This window comes from Ornithorhynchus anatinus, chromosome 2 (genome assembly GCF_004115215.2).
Source record: "Ornithorhynchus anatinus isolate Pmale09 chromosome 2, mOrnAna1.pri.v4, whole genome shotgun sequence".
NCBI lineage: Eukaryota > Metazoa > Chordata > Mammalia > Monotremata > Ornithorhynchidae > Ornithorhynchus > Ornithorhynchus anatinus.
Window position 1 is genome coordinate 34,380,636 of NC_041729.1, and position 20,438 is coordinate 34,401,073.

The 20,438-nt window shown below is 46.1% G+C and overlaps 1 protein-coding gene across 7 annotated transcripts in view; it reads left to right on the top strand.

The window, feature by feature from the left end:
- The window catches only part of TOM1L2 (target of myb1 like 2 membrane trafficking protein), a 113,415-nt gene that overhangs the window by 85,724 nt on the left and 7,253 nt on the right, over positions 1 to 20,438 (top strand). For 3 of the 7 annotated variants that reach the window (XM_029058062.2, XM_029058064.2, XM_029058065.1), the window contains 7 exons: positions 1,476 to 1,524; positions 2,576 to 2,699; positions 4,738 to 4,855; positions 6,642 to 6,717; positions 9,051 to 9,116; positions 17,604 to 17,663; positions 19,228 to 19,264. In XM_029058062.2, coding sequence (XP_028913895.1) covers positions 1,476 to 1,524; positions 2,576 to 2,699; positions 4,738 to 4,855; positions 6,642 to 6,717; positions 9,051 to 9,116; positions 17,604 to 17,663; positions 19,228 to 19,264 — 530 coding nt within the window. Of the gene's footprint in view, positions 1 to 1,475; positions 1,525 to 2,575; positions 2,700 to 4,737; positions 4,856 to 6,641; positions 6,718 to 7,137; positions 7,210 to 8,900; positions 8,999 to 9,050; positions 9,117 to 17,603; positions 17,664 to 19,227; positions 19,265 to 20,438 lie in introns of those variants that run through there. The other 4 variants (XM_029058063.2, XM_029058069.1, XM_029058066.2 and 1 more) reach the window with 4 other exon arrangements.

The window sequence follows — 20,438 nt, forward strand, 5'->3', positions numbered from 1 at the left end:
GTCGCGTCTTCCGTCCGAATGAAATGGAAAACTTGTCATGAGAATATTTCTGGTGTGGGGGAGGAGAGGCATATCGAAGCCAGCCAAACGCATTTGGCCGGGCTAGTCGACTAGCAAGTATTAACATCTTCTGTGGTAGGAAGTTGAAGGGCTCTCACTGGCTGCCTCGAATCACCCCATATGAGCTATGGCTACCGTTGGCCAAGTTGGGGAATTACAGGAGCTTTCTCTGTCATCTTTCTCTCTTTCTCTCTGACTTCTTCCAGACCCCACCCATTTCCTAATGCATGAAGTAACTGCTAATTACCACCCAGTAATAATGCCCCCTTTATCTGGTAGCACCTTTCTTCAGGGTGCTTGGGAATTTTATATTCATTAACTAATTACTCCTCCTGACTCTCTTCTGGAATAGGGAGGGGGCAGGAATTATTACCTTATTTTGTCGATAGGAATCTGAAGCCCAGGCAGGTGAATATTATTTTCCCCAGGTCACACAAGGAACTAGTGGTGAAATCAGTCAATCAAGTGTATTTATTGAGCACTTAGTGTCTGCAGCGCACCGTACTAAGTGTTTGGGAGAGTACACTGTAACAGAGATGGTAGACGTGTTCCCTTCCCACAGTGAGCTTAAAGCGTAAAGGGGGAAACAGACTTTAAGATAATTAAATTACAGATATGTACATAAATCCTGTGGGGCTGAGGGAAGGGTGGATAAAGTTGCAAATCCAAGTGCTAGGGTTACGCAGAAGAGAAAAGAGATCAGGGTGCCTTTGGGCTGAAATTTTGCCAAATGCCTACTTAGGTGTAAGAAATGTGTATTTTTTTTTAAATGATGTTTTTTGAGCACTTACTATGTGCCAGGCCCCTTTTTAATCCCTGGGGTAGGTACAAGGTAATCAGGTTGAACACAGTTCCTCTCCCACATGGGGCTCACAGTCTTAATCCCCATTTTACAGATGAGAGAACTGAGGCCCAAAAAAGTGAAGTGACTTGCCACTAATCACACAGTCAAATGGCAGAGCCGGGACTAGGACCCAGGTCCTTCTGATTCCCAGACCCGTGCTCTATCCACTAAGCCACACTCCTTCTCACTCCCCATTCCAGGCATCCGGATTGTATTTTTCTGCGTCGTTCTTTCCTAACTCCCTTCGTATCCAGGGCCTGGTCAACCGCCCTGAATTCCATCCATTCAGTTGTTGCATGCAAGGCGGTCCAAAGCCTCTTCTGTCAGCCGGGATGAATGCGTATGTGTGTTTATGTGAGCGATAACTGGTCTACTTGGCAGTACTTTTCCCCACGAACTAAAGATTGTTCCAGTCCACCCATCTACTTGAAAAGTGTCAGGATACGTCCGGTACCCAAGAAGGCCGAGAGTACTCTCATTTCCAGAGAGAGCTAGATGGTATTGATTCTCTGAGTAAGTTCAATCTCTCTCTCTTCCCCATTGATTTTTATATTTTGTCTTTTTACACCAGGTTTGAACGATACAGGTCAGGTCGTTCCACCCAAAACGCCAGTAATGGAGTGAGTATCTTATTTCAGAGTCTCCCGGGAACCTTTCCTGATATTATTTTTATTTTTTTCTCATTTAAATCTTCTCTCAACCCATCTGCATGTTGTTGGTGTCCACTGCCTGATGGATTCTTGTTAAAAACATGTTTGGGGTTGTGAAAGAAAGAACGATCGTTGCTAGTATACTTTAGGGGGCTCATCACTGTCGGGGCTTTCCTATAATCCCCTGTGGAAAACAGGCAGGAAAAGCAGAAACTGCCCAGCCTGTTTCTGAGGTTTTTCAAGCAGAACCATTTTAAGCAAGCTCTGTTAGGGCCACTGCTTTTTTCTTTCACAGCAACACAGTTGGGATTCGGGTTTGTAACCAACTTCTGGAGTTCTGTCTCAGTCAAGCAATGGTATTTATTGAGCATTTACTGTATGCAAAGCACTGTACTCAGCTCTGGGGAGAGAACAGTAGAGCTGATAGATACAGTCCCTGCCTTCAAGGAATTTATAATCTAGTGGGGGTGACAGATCTTAAAATAAAACGTGGGATAGGGGAAGAAAGAGCGTATAAGGGTGTTTTCGTAAATGCTGTGGGCAGGGGTGGGCATCATAGTGTTTAGGGGGTGTAAGAGAGAAGTGCAGATGAAGAAGAAAGCGTGAATAGGTGAAGTGAGGGCTTAGGAAAGACTTTTGGGGGGAGATATGACTGTAATAGGGCTGCGAAGATGGGGATAGTGATGGTATGTCAGATGTGAAGGGGGAGAGAGCACCAGGCAGGAGGAATGGCATGAGCAAGAGGGCGGTGGTGAAAGAGATGAGATCGAGGCCTAGAAAATACCTTGATGGTAGAGGACCAAAGTGTGCGGGCTGGGACGAGTGAGGTTAGTTAGGAGGAGAGCTGGTTGAATGTCTCTAAATCTGATAGTGAGGAGTTTCTGTTTGATGTGGAGATGGTTGGGCAACCGCTGGAGGCTTTTGAGAGGTGAGGAACTCCCGGTAGTTGGTTTTTCTTTCAGAAGCTGTAAGTGAAAAATTTTGAATGTTGAAACTCACCGCTATTTTCATGTCCTGACAGGTTTTGAATGAGGTGACAGAGGATAACTTAATAGATCTGGGTCCTGGGTCCCCAGCGGTAGTGAGTCCGATGGTTGGAAATGTGGTACCGCCATCTTCTCTCTCCTCACAGCTTGCGGGCCTTGGTAAGTTTTTGTTTCCTGTGAATATCTGGGTTGCTGTTAAATCCCTTATTCCTTTAGGCTCGCGGTTAGGTCAGTGGAATTAATCTCTTTTGGACTTTTACTTGCCCTGTATTTACCAGGGAGGATTGCCCGGAACTAGCATTTCCATTGATGGCGTTTCCCATCATAAAAGGCAGACGGACCTCGGTCCAGTCACTAAGACTTCAGAACCTGCATGAAGGGAATCACTGTAGTTTCTGTGGTTTTGGGCAGCACCATCTTGTCCCAGCCAGCCAACAAGCTATCAGGTCAAGTGCACTGCAGAGGATTTTAGATAAGAAATCGACCACTGCATAATGAACCTGCTGGGTCATCACACCCCAGGCCACCAGGCTGTAACTACCTCAGTAGCCATTGCAGTTTTCACTGACTATGTTAACCGGCTATTTTTAGGATTCCTGCTAAGCCTGTCTCCTCCAAGAGGCCTTCCCTAACTAAGTCCTCATTTCCTCTTCTTCCACTCCCCTCTGTGTCACGATTATATTTGGCTCTGTGCCCTTTTTTCACCCCTTCCTCAGCTGCACAACACTTATGTACTTATCCATAATTTGTTACTATTAATGTCTGTCTCCCCCTCTAGGCTGTAGGCTTGATGAGGGCAGGGAATGGGTCTATCAGCTCTGTTATATGTTGCTCTCCCAAGCACTTAGTACAGTGCTCTGCACCCAGTAAATACTCAATAAATGCGACTGATTTGATCGAGCCTGCCCACCACGTGCAATATCCCAAGTGGTTCTTAGGTCAGAAATCTTCACTGCTATTGGGAGAGTCCTGAAAAGCATTCTTCTACTTTTGGCTGTTTCCTCTTTCCCCCCTTCCCACCACCACCACAGTGAGATGGGGTTTGGAATTTGAGTGGGAGTTTATTACCATCCAAAACACCACAAAACAATCACCCTGTAAAATGGGGATTAAGACTGTGAGAGCCACGTGGAACATGGAATGTGTCCAACCTGATTAGCTTGTTTCTATCCCAGCGTTTAGTACAGGGCCTGGCCCGTAGTAAGTGCTTAACAAATACCATTTAAAAAAAAGAGTATTTAATCCCAGATTCTCCTTTGTTTTACAGTTGTTTACCAAATGACACTGTTCCTCTGTCAGAACTAGGACTGAGAAGAATTGGAAAAATGATAAAACACCCTATCCTTTCTTGGGAAAGGAGACTGAATGGCCAACTGACCTGTTTTATCTAAAGAGCTCTCCAGGATTTGCATTTTTTCTTTCTTCCAAAGTCCAAGAGAAGCAGCATGGTCAAATAGAAAGTGTACGGACCTGGGCATTAGAAGACCTGGTTTCTAATCCAGGCTCCTCCACTTTGTCTGCTCTGAGACCTTGGATACTTCTCTGGGCCTCAATTCCCTTATCTGCAAAATGGAGTTCAATACCTATTCCTCCCCCTTACTTAGACCCTGAGGCTCATGTGGAACCTGATTATCCATATCTGTCCTAGCACTGAGTATATTGCTTGGCACGTAAGTGGTCAACAAATACCACACTTACTATTATTATGAGGACGGTTCAGCTGGAAACAGGTTTTTAAAAATACCATTTGTGGTGGGATGGAATTAAACTGAGCTACTAACTCGTGAAGTTCATCAGGTTTAAAAGTGGTGGTGAAACTTACTGTACAATGCTCCTCGATTCTTCACTTAAAATGTAAGCACCTTTTGTTTCTCTCCCTCCCCCTCCCTCTCTTCCTTGCTTTTTAGATTTCCCTCTTCCTGCCTAAGTGTCTTGTCCCCTAATGTTTCCCCTAAGGGAAATTTTTTCCGGCTTGTGCAGGCTGTGCCAAGTTGAAAGAGTCTTTTTTCCACCAGCCTCCCCTCCTCGCCAACTATTCTGTCTCTCTTTGCCCTTGGGCTTCACCCTACTCCTTCAGGGTGTAGTTCAATCATTCTGAACCATTTCCTTCTAGCTCCATAGACATCTTTTGGGATGGACATAGTGAGCCCCAAGTTTCTTGGGTTTTTTGGACTTTTGGAATGTTCTGTCATCGTAGACTTGGGGACGAACAGCGTCAGTGGAACTCTCAGCTCGCTCCAGCACTGTAACCCCCGAGATGACTTTGACATGTTTGCCCAGACGAGAGGAAGTTCCCTGGCTGAGCAACGTAAAACGTACGTAGAGCCTTTTCAGTGGAATTTTGAAGTAAAGCAGAAGAAGATGAGATTGGCTCTCTGCTGGCCTAAGGCCAGCCCAAAGAGAGAACTTTTATTTATGAAAGATGGCACTCCCCAGGGGCCTCACCTTTCAAACTGCTTTTAGCCGAAGATTTGGCACCGGTCGAGGATGTCAAATGAGCTCTTACTGCACAGTATCTGTCTTCCCCTCTAGACTATAATCTCGTTGTAGACAGGGAATGTGTCTGTGTATTGTTCCATCGTACTCTCCCAAGCACTTAGTACACAGAAAGCACTCAATAAATATGACTGGCTGACCAACTTTCCTATTATGGGGTTATTCATATTGGTAGTACCTCTCTCCCAGTCAGTCACAAACGGGGCTTTAAAAAATATTCACTGGCCCAAAGACACTTAATCAGTCGGGTTTAGCACCTCAGGTCGCGTTTGGCTCAGATTGGGTTGGGCTAGATTGAAGAAAGCGTTTTAGAACCGAGTCCTGATCTTTGCTGAAGTTGGGGCCAACGTGGCAGCTCAGTTTGCAATCAATGATGATATTGATTTTTTTCCAAACCCAACAAACTAAATTGAGCCCTGATGAGCCTATTAACTTACCTTGGCAAGGACCGTACTTTTTTTTTAGTTTTCCCTCTCCATTATGACACCCTGCAGGTTTTGGAAGCTCTGCGGATAGGGAAGTACCTGGCCTTGCCAGCTAAATCAGTTTTCCAGTTTTCCCAAGTGAGAGCAGTGAGTCCAAAAACTGATCCACCTCCGCTGTCTAGGTCAGCTGGAATCCAGCAGACTGAGCTTATTGCAGGTGGTGACCCAGTCCTGAACCTTGCCCTCAGCCTGTCGAAATATCAAGGGAGAGTTAGTTGACCCTCCCTTTTTTTTTTTTAAAACAAAGGAATCATTCTATTTCTACTTTTAGAGAAGCAGTGTGCCCTAGTGGCAAGAGCCCAGGCCTGGGAGTGAGAAGGATCTGGGTTCTAATCCCAGCTTTTCTCTGTGACCTCGGGCAAGTCACTTCACTTCTCTGAGCCTCTGTAACCTCATCTGTAAAATGGGGATTAAGACTGTGAGTCGTATGTGGGACGGGGACTGTGACCGACCCAACTATCTTCTGTTTACCACAGTGCTTCATACAGTGCCTGGCACATAGTAAACCCTTAAATACCATAAATAAATAAATAATGATAGAGTAAACTTTAGGTCTCCTTGTCGCCTGCAGAGCTTCAACCGTGACTCCTGATCGACAGGAACTGGGGGACCTACTCAGCTAAAAGTTTTACTTTTCTCACAGATGGTTGCAGTAGTTCCCAGGCCTTTAACGCCCTGCATTTTCCTCCTCTTGATTGATGTTGAGATTTCTTTAGTTGTAATAGCAGTCAGTACCGTCTTCCCTTTATGCAGCTGTAAGAGAAGTTCTCTGAGAAGTTCCCAACACCTTAGAGACTATATGTTGTTGATATTTAAACACTTCCCCCATGAAGTAAGACGAAGAGGTACGGCAGAGGAAGTTGTGATGAATTTACACTGGGCAACTAAGGAAAGTTGAGACATTCTATACTCCGGGTGATATAGCAGGCAAAGCCAGAGTTTGAACTCAGTTCTCCTGACTCCCGGAGGTGACATAGTTCAGCCTCTCTTGAAACCCCAAACTAATTTGGAGCACTTTCTGGTGTCTTTGTGGATGTGTTCAGCAAAATGGATGGTGATATGTCAGTCAGCCACTGCCATTGGCTGCAGACTAACTCCGTTCTCTTTCCTTGGCTTTCAGGGTAACCTATGAGGATCCTCAGGCCGTTGGAGGAATGACTTCCGCCCTGGACATTCGAAAACAAAACCCTGGAGTGGTAGGTTCTAAACGCTCTTTACCCTGGCTGTGGAAACAAGGTAGTCAATGACCTTAAAAGCCAGGTTCTCTAGAGAAGTGGAGTTATATAAAAAATCTCCAAAATAAATCAAGCAGGGCCAAGTTGTAGCAAGTGTTTAAGGGTGACCTGGGAGAAGAAGACACAGTATGATTACAGATTCACAGATGTGTGTAGTTTCTCTCTGGTACTTGGCCTTCTGTTGAAAATATTCACACTTCTTAAGGAAAAAAAGAAACTCAAGGCTATTTGGAAATATCTCTTTAAGACAAAATGTTTGTTTGGGAGGGAACTCTGAGTAGCTTCTTGGAAAGCTTGGGATAAAAAGGAGTCAGTGTAGATGTGTGAAAGGGAAGCGGGAGAGATTTTGACCACAAGTGGTAATGAAGAGTTTCTCTGGAGATTCTTGAAAGGTTTTGGGAAGATTTGTCTTCTGAAACCTAGGCCCTTATGAATCTTGTTACAAAGAGTCAGGTAAGTTCTTTGATACTCTTTACATGTAGCTGCCCTAACCAGAAATGCTTTTTCTAGGAAAATTACAAGTTTCCCAAACATTTTTTGCACCCAAAATGAAGGCTCAGGAAAACCTTGCATTTATTAATTCATTCAGTCAGTCATTTATTTAGCACTGATTGTGTGCAAAGCACTGTACTAAGCGCTTGGGAGAGTACGATACAACAATAAATGGACACATTCCTGAGTCTTCCCTATCAATCAGTCAGTCAATCAGTGATATTTATTGGGTGGTTACTCTGTGCAGAGCACTGTACTAAGCGCATGGGGTAGTACAATACAACAGTTAGCAGATACATTCCCTGACCACAACAAGTGTACAGTCTAGAGGTCAGACTTTTCATTCCAAACTGTCCATGGGTATAAAATGCTTTCAGTTCTTGGGTTTTGCAAGTTGTGGGAACTAGAGCTTTTGAGTACCCTTGACAGCCGGAGGAGCGTTGAAGAGTCGGTCCTGCCACCTTTCATTCAATTCAGTCATATCTGTTGAGCGCTATGTGCAGAGCACTGTATTGAGCACTTGGGAGAATACAAAATAACAATAAACAGACACATACCCTGCCCACAGCGACCTTGCAGTCTAGAGGTTATAGACACCTGTTTCCTAGGGCCCTGCCCCATGTGGTAGCAAGCTGCTGGATCTCCAGAGCTGTGTTTTTTAAAATGGTATTTGTAAAGTGCTTACTATGTGCTAGTCACTGTACTAAGCGCCGAGGTAGTAACAAGATCATCAGGTTGGACTCAGCCCATGTCCCACATGAGGCTCACAGTCTTAATCCCCATTTTGCAGATGAGATAAATGAGGCACTGAGAAGTGAAGTGATTTGCCCAAAGTCACACAGCAGACAGGTGGCGGGGCCGGGATTAGAACCCCGGTCCTCTGACTCCCAGGCCCCTGCTCTTTTCTCCAGGTGACCCTGTTGCTTCATTGTATGGGGGTTGCTTTTCGGATTGTCTTGAAAGAGGATTTCCTTTCGTGTCAATGATCTGTGAAGTAAAAATCCACATCTGCACAATGACTTACTTTGAATTGAACCATGAGGAGGAGAATCCAAACTAGTTGATTCCCCCCCCCGCCCGACCCCCGCCATTTCGCAGGCCTAATAGACAGCAACTTGAATCATCACTGTGGTGACCCAGTGGTAAATGATGGAAGTTGCAGACTGCTGGGGTTACTGACCTTATTCACGTTGGAACTGTTGTTCTCCCTTGGGTCCTGGCCTGGACACCGGTACTTGCTGTTGCTCTGCTGTTGTAGCTGAAACTCCGCCTCACCTGTTATCAGTTCAGAGAGCTATATCTAACCAAAGACGACTGGACAACGTATTTTGCACCCAGTAGATGCGGTGGGCGTATTGAACCTTGCCCCGTTGAAAGTATGACTTGGAGCGTTTTCAAAGGTCTCAGGGAGCATGTTATCAAAAAGATGCTTTTTAATTGCTTAATGAGTACATTACTCGGTAGGGAGAACTGGATCCTTGCATGCATGTGAGACAGGTAAATATGAATTGGGTAAACCGCCTGCAGAGAATCGGTAAACCGCCTGCAGAGTTGCGTGAACTCCTATATCCTTACTCAGTCGTTATCACTTGTGGGTCTGTTTTGAATGTTGACTTTCCTCTTGATCACTAAAACTTTTTTCTCTTTTACAGAGGGGGAAAGGAGACGGGGGAATTTCTTTGATTAAGTTAACGTGTAAATGAATACAAACTGTACTGTCGTTGCCATCATGCTATTGATTTCTTTGTCACGGGTGTTGCTGTGGTTTCTCTTTTCCCGGGACTTTTCTGTTCTCGGCCCAGAGGAGAGGGAAAGGTGGGAATTCTGTCATGGAGCCTATAGACAAGTGGCTAATTACACAAGGAATGGTGAGATTTCACCAACGGAGAAACCCCCCTGCCATCCCCTCTAGTCCCCTGCCTCTGTAACTGCTGTCTCATTTCCCTTGTCCTCCATCTCACTAAATCCTCCTGAATATCAGACAGTAAAAGGTACTCTTCCTCCTCCCCCGCCCACAAGACCACTTGGCTATCCCATTGGGACTGGGAAACAAATTTCTCCCTTGGTTCACTCCACAACCACACGGATTTATAGTCTAGGAAAGATCTCCTGAGGTTTTCTACCATGAATGGGTATTGTCCTGAATGAGCCCCGAAATAAGGATGGGTTGGGTGAGCTGCCCAATTTGCTCCCCTTTTACTGTCTGGATAGAAATATGCAGTATCCACTTTTCCAGAATAAGCACAAGTGAACGTTTGTTTCACTCAGAGAGGGAGTGGGTTGGGGCTGGCAATCATGGAAAGGGTCTCTAAGTGGAACCAAGCCAGCGAAAGAGGCAGGGCATCCTGCTTTCTGTTGCCCATCTGTTTAGAAACTGTTAGTACTGGCCCCAAGAGAATTTGGTCATTTAACTTTACTTTTATAAGCCCTTCTTCCTGAGGGTAGGATTGATATTGGTTCATAAATCTTAGGAAAAGAGACCTGCTCCAGAACCAGAATTGTGAGGCAAAGCTCACCCAATGGAAGCTTTGAAAAGCCGCATTGGAGGGTTGCTTTGAGTGTTTATGAGCCTTGTCCTTCTTGAAGTTCTGAGCTATTAAGCCATTACTCAAGGCGGCATATTGGAATGTCTATTATATCATCAAAGCGAGGGACTGGCTATGACGGCCTCTTCAACATCCATCCTGACAGGCCATCCGGGAAGCCCCAGAGGTATTTCAGAATGTGGCAGATGAGACGGGATCTGCAGCAAGAGGGACGGGAAAGATTCAGTCCCATTTATTGAACACTTACTATGTGCAAAGCACTGTACTGAGCGCTTGGGAGAATACAGTATAACAATAAGCAGACATACCCCTGCCCACAACGAGCTTACAGTCTAGAGAGAATTGTGGTATTTGTTAAGCGCTTACTTTGTGGCTGGGGTGGATACAAGTAAAGCGAGTTGGACGCAGTCCCTGTCCCACATGGGACACTCTTGATCCCCATTTTACAGATGAGGGAACTGAGGCACAGAGAGGTGAAGTGGCTTCCCCAAGGCCTCACAGCGGACAAGTGGTGGAGCCAGGATTAGAACCCAAGACCTTCTGACTCCCGAGCCTGCCCTCTATCCATTACGCCGTGCTGCTTGCTGGGGGAAGGCGGGCAGAGCGCCCCAGGACTGGGCCTTTTGCCATTCTCTCTAGTCAACCCTCCTGCTGACCTCCACCATCGTCATTGCTGCTGCTGACTTCCCCACACTCAGCTCTCCTCCCTTTACAAGCTTCCAATCACCACATGCTTTTTAGCAGGGCCCTCAGTTTGTATAAACTAGACTACAATCAGTCAGTCAGTGGTATTTATTGAGCGCTTACTGTGTGCAGAGCACAGTACTAAGTGCTTAGGAGAGTACAGTGTAACAGATACATTTTCTGCCCACAACCAGCTTGCAGTCTAGAAGACTAGACTTCGTGGAAGAGTGAAGAATCTAGGCGAGGAGAGAGAACATGGAGTAGTATTCAAGGCTAGTCATCGTTCCAAGGGTAAACACACTGCAGTGGCAAAGAACAGCCATAAATGGCGAGCTGTCAGCAACTGAGGTTTCTCCAGCTTGTTGGAGGATCCCCCTCTCATTGTTTAGAAGGCCTCCATTCCCTTTGTGAGATGGATGAGCTCCTGGCTTCTAGTGATGAATGAACCTTTATTTTTCAACTATCCCTTCCGAGCTGGGCAAGTTTCTCCACTTGATTGTTGTCTCCCCGGGCGGGGGTTGCGAGGATGAAGAGCAGGAGCGGGAATTCCCACTTGGCTGAATTTGAAGCATCCCACACCTTTCAAATGCCCTTAACCGGCTTGTGGTTATTTAGCCTGAAAAATGGGCTACTGCAGCCTTCACCAAGAGCCCCGGATCTGGTCTGGCTTCGGGAGCCAGCATCAGTACCTTTCCTTTGGAGGCCTGCTCCCTTGCTGTATAACTGCAGATAGATTACTATTTTATAGACATCCCTTCCCTTAAAATAAGACTGGACTAATTGTTAACCTAGTATCTCTCTTGCCTGACGGTAGTTTTAACCATGCGTATTAATCCCTCGGCCATGTTTCCCATATAAATGTAACACCCCGTCCTCCTAAAACACCACAGTGCTGATTCTTTACTTGGTAACTTTTTGAACTCTTGGGTTAGAAAGGGAAGAGTCTAGATCTTGCCACTCCCGAGTCTGTGCGGTTGTAGGTGGTTTAGGGAAAAAATGGCACTTTTTCGAATGGGAGCTATTTATTTTCACATCAAATATAGCTTGTTGCTTTCTTAAAATTTGATCATTACTTGATTTAATTCTTACAGGTGTTTTCCCCTAACTAGTCATCACTTTTATTCTACTCAGTCACTCTTTCCCTCTTCCTTTCCCATCTCAACAATTTGTCCTCATTAGTCCTAGGAAGGAGTACAGAAAACAGAATCTAGACTCCTACACAAGATCTAAAAAGCACGTGTCAGTCAATCAGGGGTATTTATTTAGTGCTTACTGTGTGCAGAGCACTTGGGGGAGTACACTATAACAGAGTTGGTAGATATGTTCCCTGCCCACAATAAGCTTACAGTGTAGAGGCAGAGACAGACACTGATATAAATAAATAATTTATAATATATAACTTGAATATATGTACAAAGGGACTGCGGGTTTGAGGGTGGAGCGAATACCAAAAGCCTAGAGGTCATAGATTGAAGCACATTGATGACACAGAAAGGAGAGGGAGCTGAGGAAAAGAAGATCCCAGAAAGTAGGATTGGCCCAGGGTGTGCCCACTTTTCCTTTGCATTTCCTTCCTCTCCTCTTTTTCCCCCACACCTCGCCAAACTCAGCTTCTAAGAACAGATACCGTCCTTACTCTCAAGGAACTTCACCCACACCTGCACATAATGATAATAATTATATTTGTTAAGCACTGTACTGTAGTAAGCCCTGCAAGCAAATCAGGTTAGAGACAGTCCCTGTCCCATGTGGGCCTCACAGTCTCAATCCCCACTTTGCAGATGAGGTAACTGAGATACAGAGAGGTTAAGTGACTTGCTGAAGCTCACACAGCAGACAAGTGGTGGAGCTAGGATTAGAACCCATGACCTGCTGACTTCCAGTCCCGTGTTCTATCCACTGTGCCTTGCTGCTTCCCCTACACACACACACACACACACACACATAATACACACCCCACCCATCGCCAGAGTTTTTTGAAGGCTTTTAAAACTGCTACACTTTCAGCCCTGAAGCATTCATACTGCATTTTCAGGCACTGCTTTGTTCAGCGGCATCCTTCGGAAGTTCGTGATGTAAAATTATTATCGTAGAAGGAGCCACAAGCATGCAGTGCTTCCAAGCGCTTAGTACAGTGCTCTGCACACAGTATGCGCTCAATAAATGTGATTGAATGAATGAATGAACATGTGGCTCTGAGCCAGCGACTCTGTCAGAGCCAGCACAAAACAAAACCACACTCCTCATCCCCAAGGAGCTATTTTCAAAGAGAAAAAGTTGTCAAAATATGAAAAGCTTAAAGCATAAACCCCACACTCTTTAGTAACCTGTCCTGGGCTGTGGTAAAAATGATATTTCTCAACCAGCACATTTGGCCCAGTGAGGAAAATGGCTTGGAATAAAAAATACAAAGTATATGTATTTGTAGGTAGGCATAAACATACACACTCTCTCTCTCTGTCCCCTCTCCATCCCCCACCCCCAGCCATTACTTGATTTAGTTCTTCCAGGTGTTTTTCCCCTAACTAGTCATCACTTTTATTCCACTCAGTCACTCTTTCCCTCAACGTTTCCCATCTCAACAATTTGTCCTCATTAGCCCTACCACCTACCCCCCGATATATTTTCTGTCCTGTTTGAGACGGGTCTAGCTTTCCAGAGCAACATTTGTGGCATGTCCAGATTGTAAGAGCCCTCCCATATGCTGCCTGCTCTACTTTTTAAGCTTCAAAATATTGAAAACATTATTCTCATGAGGCTCCAAGCAACATGTGTACAGACTGTATTTATCACAAACAGAATGTGTTTGTGAAGACATTCGCCTACTCCCCATCTAGAGGCTTCATATTTTGGGGGTGCACCGCAAGTTGGTTTGCACCTTGTTGAGCTGTTTCGCCAGATATTTTTTTCCAGGTTTCACTGTACAATTTTCAGGACTGAAAACTTGGGGTGATTCAAAGAGCATCCATATAGTAGCACACACATCATTCTACATTCATAATTATGGCATTTGTTAAGCACTTACTGTGTGTTCTAAGCGCTGGGTTAGGTACATGTTAATCACGTCAGACCCAGTCCCTGTCCTTCATGGGGCTCACAGTCCGAGAAGGAGGGAGATCATTACAGGTCATGAAAATCTACCCAGTTTGGAAATGGAATATATTCATGTTTTCTCTGTTATCAAAATGAATTAGTTGGACTCCCTCTAATACGTGCATGAAGATAATCAGTCAAGTAACTGTGGAAAAGACCTCAAATCTTTCTAAGTCTCCCTTTCAGAGAAATGATGGGCATGTTAACAGCTCTATTAAAGAGCTCTTGGTTTATGAGGAACATAGAGGCATCAGCCAGAATCGTTCCATAACTTGGCTCTTAGTCTATCTTAATATGTTTGGGTAAAACAAAATCTACTGTATTAATGCCGAAAACATGTTGATTGGTTATCACCCTCCTGCACACCTATCAGACATTTTTTGGGTTGTTGTTTTTTTAATGGTATTTGTTAAATGCTTACTTTGTGCAAGCCACTGTACTAAGCACTGGGGTAGATACAAACTAAACAGGTTGGACACAGTTCTTGCCCCACATAAGGGTCCTAGTTCATTCATTCATTCATTCAATAGTATTTATTGAGCACTTACTATGTGCAGAGCACTGTACTAAGCACTTGGGATGAACAAGTCGGCAACAGATAGAGACAGTCCCTGCCGTTTGACGGGCTTACAGTCTAATCGGGGAAGACGGACAGACAAGAACAATGGCACTAAACAGCGTCAAGGGGAAGAACATCTCGTAAAAACAATGGCAACTAAATAGAATCAAGGAGATGTACAATTCATTAACAAAATAAATAGGGTAACGAAAATATATACAGTTGAGCAGACGAGTACGGTGCTGTGGGGATGGGAAGGGAGAGGTGGAGGAGCAGAGGGAAAAGGGGAAAATGAGTCTTTAGCTGCGGAGAGGTAAAGGGGGGATGGCAGAGGGAGTAGAGGGGGAAGAGGAGCTCAGTCTGGGAAGGCCTCTTGGAGGAGGTGATTTTTAAGTAAGGTTTTGAAGAGGGAAAGAGAATCAGTTTGGCGGAGGTGAGGAGGGAGGGCGTTCCAGGACCGCGGGAGGACGTGACCCGGGGGTCGACGGCGGGATAGGCGAGACCGAGGGACGGCGAGGAGGTGGGCGGCAGAGGAGCGGAGCGTGCGGGGTGGGCGGTAGAAAGAGAGAAGGGAAGAGAGGTAGGAAGGGGCAAGGTGATGGAGAGCCTTGAAGCCTAGAGTGAGGAGTTTTTGTTTGGAGCGGAGGTCGATAGGCAACCACTGGAGTTGTTTAAGAAGGGGAGTGACATGCCCAGATCGTTTCTGCAGGAAGATGAGCCGGGCAGCGGAGTGAAGAATAGACCGGAGCGGGGCGAGAGAGGAGGAAGGGAGGTCAGAGAGAAGGCTGACACAGTAGTCTAGCCGGGATATAACGAGAGCCCGTAATAGTAAGGTAGCCGTTTGGGTGGAGAGGAAAGGGCGGATCTTGGCGATATTGTAGAGGTGAAACCGGCAGGTCTTGGTAACGGATAGGATGTGTGGGGTGAACGAGAGGGACGAGTCAAGGATGACACTGAGATTGCGGGCCTGCGGGACGGGAAGGATGGTCGCGCCATCCATGGTGATGGAGAAGTCTGGGAGCGGACCGGGCTTGGGAGGGAAGATGAGGAGCTCAGTCTTGCTCATGTTGAGTTTTAGGTGGCGGGCCGACATCCAGGTGGAGACGTCCCGGAGGCAGGAGGAGATGCGAGCCTGAAGGGAGGGGGAGAGGACAGGGGCGGAGATGTAGATCTGCGTGTCATCTGCGTAGAGATGGTAGTCAAAGCCGTGAGAGCGGATGAGTTCACCGAGGGAGTGAGTGTAAATGGAGAACAGAAGAGGGCCAAGAACTGACCCTCGAGGAACTCCAACAGTTAAAGGATGGGAGGGGGAGGAGGCTCCAGCGTAGGAGACCGAGAATGATCGGCCAGAGAGGTAAGAGGAGAACCAGGAGAGGACAGAGTCCGTGAAGCCAAGGTGAGATAAGGTATGGAGGAGGAGGGGATGGTCGACAGTGTCAAAGGCAGCAGAGAGGTCAAGGAGGATCAGAATGGAGTAGGAGCCATTGGATTTGGCAAGAAGGAGGTCATGGGTGACCTTAGAGAGAGCAGTCTCGGTAGAGTGGAGGGGACGGAAGCCAGATCGGAGGGGGTCTAGGAGAGAATGGGAGTTAAGGAATTCTAGGCATCTATTGTAGACGACTCGTTCTAAGATTTTGGAAAGGAAGGGTAGTAGGGAGATAGGACGATAACTGGAGGGGGAAGTGGGGTCAAGAGCGGGTTTTTTTAGGATGGGGGAGACGTGGGCGTGTTTGAAGGCAGAGGGGAAGGAGCCCTTGGAGATTGAGTGGTTAAAAATAGAAGTTAAGGAAGGGCTACTCTCCTTTTTAAATATGATGTAACTGAGGCACAGAGAAGTGAAGTTACTTATCCAAGATCACACAGCAGACAAGTGGCGGAGCCAAGATTAGAATGCAGAATGCAGGTTCTTCTGACTCCCAAGCCCGGGCTGTATCCACTAGGCCTTGCTGCTTCTCATTTCCTACCAGTTCATATTCCCCTGCCACTCCCCTCTCAAGGAGCACCAATGTGGACCAGCTTGCAGTAGCACGAGGACCCACAGCAGGAAGGGTAGGAAAAGAATTTGCCGGAGAGAAGCCTGAGAGAAGCTGACAGAGGTCTAGCTGCGGGAAACCCAGGAGTGAAGCTTGTTTCCCCGGCATATCTCCAGCCTCGACAAGAAGGCTGACAGGGCCAGGATCCCCGTGTTCGGATCTCACGTCGGCCCTCTCGACTCTCCTTTCCCATGCTCCCTCGGACTGACTGTCTCTGACTACGTCTCCCATCACCACGATGCCACCCCTCTCTGCTGCCATCCTGTTATTTGAGGGGACACCTAAACAGCTCTAGGCTTAACCCCGAAATTGTCTCTGAAATTGTACGATCCCATCTGAACCCAAGGAGGGTGCCACAAAGAGATCTCTTTTGATATTAGAGTTCCACAGAATCCGCTAGAACCCCTCATCAGTAGTATTAGTGGAGGAATACGCAAGGGTGTCGTACTGAGCGTTCAACAGAATCCACTAGTGGTGATAGACCACAGGATCTCTGCCCTCACAGAGTGGCAATCCCAGGCTTCGATCCAGCATTTAATTAACATTGCTTTTGAGGAGGGTTATGTGTTCTTCCGCCTCATAGCACTTTCTAGGGTTAGTTCAGATGGCAGTTCCCGGAGGCATTTGGTAGGAGCTGAGGTTGGGGATATGCAAGGTCAAGTTGCACAGTGATGAGCTGCTTGGAAGCCATTTCATTTTCTGCTGTCCATGGAGATCTTTCACCCCAGTGGCTGAGGAGCACACGATCAGAGAAATCTGTTGCCCTAAAGATGTCCATTAGATATCCAGGGCCCCAATTTCCTTCCTTATTGAACCCGGGAAATTCAGACTAAAGCCTGAAGGCCAGACTTGCTAGGAGAAACCCCAGATCTTTGGCCTGCAGTGAAGTTTCCACTCGCTCCTCTCAGATGAAAAGAGTGACACACGAGTTGTCCTCCCTAGATAAGGTCCGTGACCCTTTTGACTAACATAAACGTGCTGGATAAAAGAAAGGGCATCTGAGAAAAATTTTTAATCTCCGAGGCTCGATCCTCAGCCCCCAACTCTCCGCCAGTAGGATGAGAGATCTCACCTGATGCTTCAACACGTGGTCAAAAAGTTATCCATCTTAAGAACATGTACTGTCGTTCCCCCAACATCCCTTCCTTCCCCCCGCTGCTCCATTTGGATCCCCTCCGCCCTGTGTGTGATTTAACACGTCATTGCTTTCTTAACGGGCCACTGCGTCTGCCTTCTCAGTGCGTCTTGTGTCGAAACGTGGGGGCCATAGTGGTCTTGTTTTGGTTTGGTGAATTTTGTTTTGCTTGATTTTTATTTTATTACATTTTCCCCTCTTTTAATTTTGTTCCCGGTATTTTGTTTTTTTTTTGCTCTGGCCGTGGTTATGGCTGTATATGGGGTTGTGCCTGGCTGCGTGGCTCTCTGGCTGCATTCCATAAGATCCCCGTTGCTCAGTCCTCTGTTATGGATGACATTGAGGTGTGGCTCAGTACAGACTTGGTGAGACTTTTACTTTTTACCATTTTTTGCCTTTGAAAACAGGAACTGTGTACTTTTTGTCTTAACCTTCTGTTGGGGTCAGGGTAGAGTTGTAGGGATGTCCTTGTTTCGTGGTACTTGGGGTGGGAGATGGAAAGGGTGAGTTGGGAATGAGTTTCACCACCCCCTCCCCACCCCCCCACCCTTGCAGTTTATTAGCACAGGGATCCGATCTCAGAATCTTATCAGAGGAGCGGGAGACGCATTTAGTAAACATTGTGTAATTTAAAGACTGGCCTCACCCTCCTTCCACTGCCCCGTTTTCTTGTTGTTGTTTTTTATGGTATTTCTTAAGGGCTTACTATGTGCCAGGCACTGTTCTAAGTGATGGGGTAGGTACAAGGCAATCAGGTAGGGCACAATCCATGCCCCACATGGCACTCACAGTTTTAATCTCCATTTTATAGACAAGGTAACTGTGACCCAGAGAAGTTAAATGACTTGCCCAAGGTCACACTGCAGATAAGTGGCAGAGCCAGGATTAGAACCCAGGTCCTTCTGACTCCCAGGCCCATGCTCTGTTTTCTAGGCCACGCTTCTTATTTATTGGAGGTCTTCATTGCCCTGTGGGTAGCAGACGCTGGCCAGAACCTTTTTTCCATGTGGATAAAGCTGGAGGGGTGGGGACCAGAGTCAAAAACAAAGTCCTCGTTACCCAGAGGAGAGGAAAGTATATTTATATTTAAGATATTTTATACGAAGTACATTTAGACTAGGAAATATCTGTCTATCAGATAATGACTTTTTAAGCAGTTAGGGTGGACAATATTGTAACTGGAATGACCACTTGGTCTCTTAATAAACAGTTAAATGATCTGTGTCAGTCCCAACTCTCTTTGGTTCTACTGATGGGACCAAAAAAAGACATATCTGAGATAAGGTATTTCTGTCAGTGGATCTGCCCTAAAATTCAATCCAGTCCACTCTTGGAGAAGCGTTTCAGCAACTCCAACACTTCTGATTCCACTTTTTGAAGAAGTCCAGTTAACGATGAAATCATCTATTTTTTGGTCATTTCTCTCCACGGAGGGAAGTTGTTACAGTGAGATTGAAGAGGTTTTTTCAGTTCCCCTCAATGGAATTTCTCCTCTCCTCACTGCTCTTGAAGCTGAGGCGAGATTAGGAAGGAGAAGTCGGTGCAGCAGGCCTGGACTATTGACCGGTTCTCTCCCATTGCAAGGCGAAGTCACCTCCTGACCTGAGAAAACCAGAGAGAGTCCTAGGGCTGGAAGGGACTTGGAGGGGGCACCGGGTTCATCTCGCACCGGGTTCATCTGCCGGCTTCCGGGCAGAATTTGCTCCAGCCGTTCCCAGAAAGTTACTGTCTCCTCTGCTCCCGTCCTTTTTTCTGGGTTCCTCTTGAATCTTAAGATCGAGAAACTGCTCAGCTGTCAGGGTGAAGTTCACTGACCCTAGTGTTTTCATTGACTGAGGGAACGATGGGCAACGGTACTTATGAGATGGAAGGAGAAGCACAGAAGACCTACTAGACACTAATATGTCCTTGTCTTTGTTGCAATCCCAGAAAGGTGATGAACTAGAGGAAGGAGTCACAAGCGAAGGTAAGTACGTTTTCCAGGGGTCCTCTGGGACATTTTCCAGGTAAGCCTCTCGAGCAGGTGGGGGAAGAAAAAAAAATGAATCCAGGACTTGATGATGGGAATATTTGAGGACCCTGACATTATAATTTCTGTTTGCTCAGTGTTTACTGTGCATCAAGCACTGTTCTAAGCACTGTAGTTTCAAGTTAGCCATCACTGACAACCTCCAGAGGTGTCTTTGCTGCTCTTCCCTGCAAACACCCAGTTTTCTTTCCGCCCTGCTTATCGCAGCAGAAACTCCTTGGGTGCCCTCAGTCCCACAATTACCTGTGTCGATTGTAACAGCAAACCTGTTAACCTCAGCAAAGTCTTATCTTCCAAGCTGGGGGGTGGGGGAGGTGGGGGGTGAGGGCCATTTCAAAATGCCAGGGGCTTAATTGCACACACTATCTAGGAAGAAAACTCTGGTGAAATTTGGGCACTTAGAGCAATGAAGGGATTAGGCAATTCTGTTCTAATTAAGCCTTTTGAAAATGAAACACTTCATTTCCTGAGCTCTACTCCATCTTCCTTCACCCTCTCCTACCTGAACTACTCCTCCGAAGAGAGAGGGCCGGCTTTCTCTGTGAGCACAATGGAACTTCCATGACCCCAGCTTTAGCCTTTTCGAGAATAAATCCCTTCACATTAATTGTTTGGGAGAGGGGAGACAAACACCCACTTTTTTTTTTTGTAAAATAGATCAAAGTAACTTATTTGGACCCCTAAGTTTATGTCCCTTTTTCCCGGCTGAAGAACGTAGTTTCACAATTCAGAAGTCAGAGGAGGCTGGATTTAGAGAGGAGACAACCGAGATAAAACTGGGAAATAAAAGAGCTTCATTTTCCCTTCAAAGGATGACCACCTTTTAAACGAGTCTCCAGTCCAGGTCAACTTTGGAAGCTGGCGGGATGAAGCTGCTTAGTACAGTGCCTGACACGCCGTAAACACTTAACAAATACCAGAATTATTATTATTCTGTTTTATCTTCTCTTCTCCCAATGGGAACTCATTGAAAAGAAGTTCTTAGAGTTTTGGTGTAATGGTATAATGGCCTGGTGATTAAAACAAAATGCAGGAATCCTCTTGCAGTGTTGAGGCACAGCGGGGCATATTTTGTGGGTCCTTTCCTTAACCCGGCTGCCATCATAACACA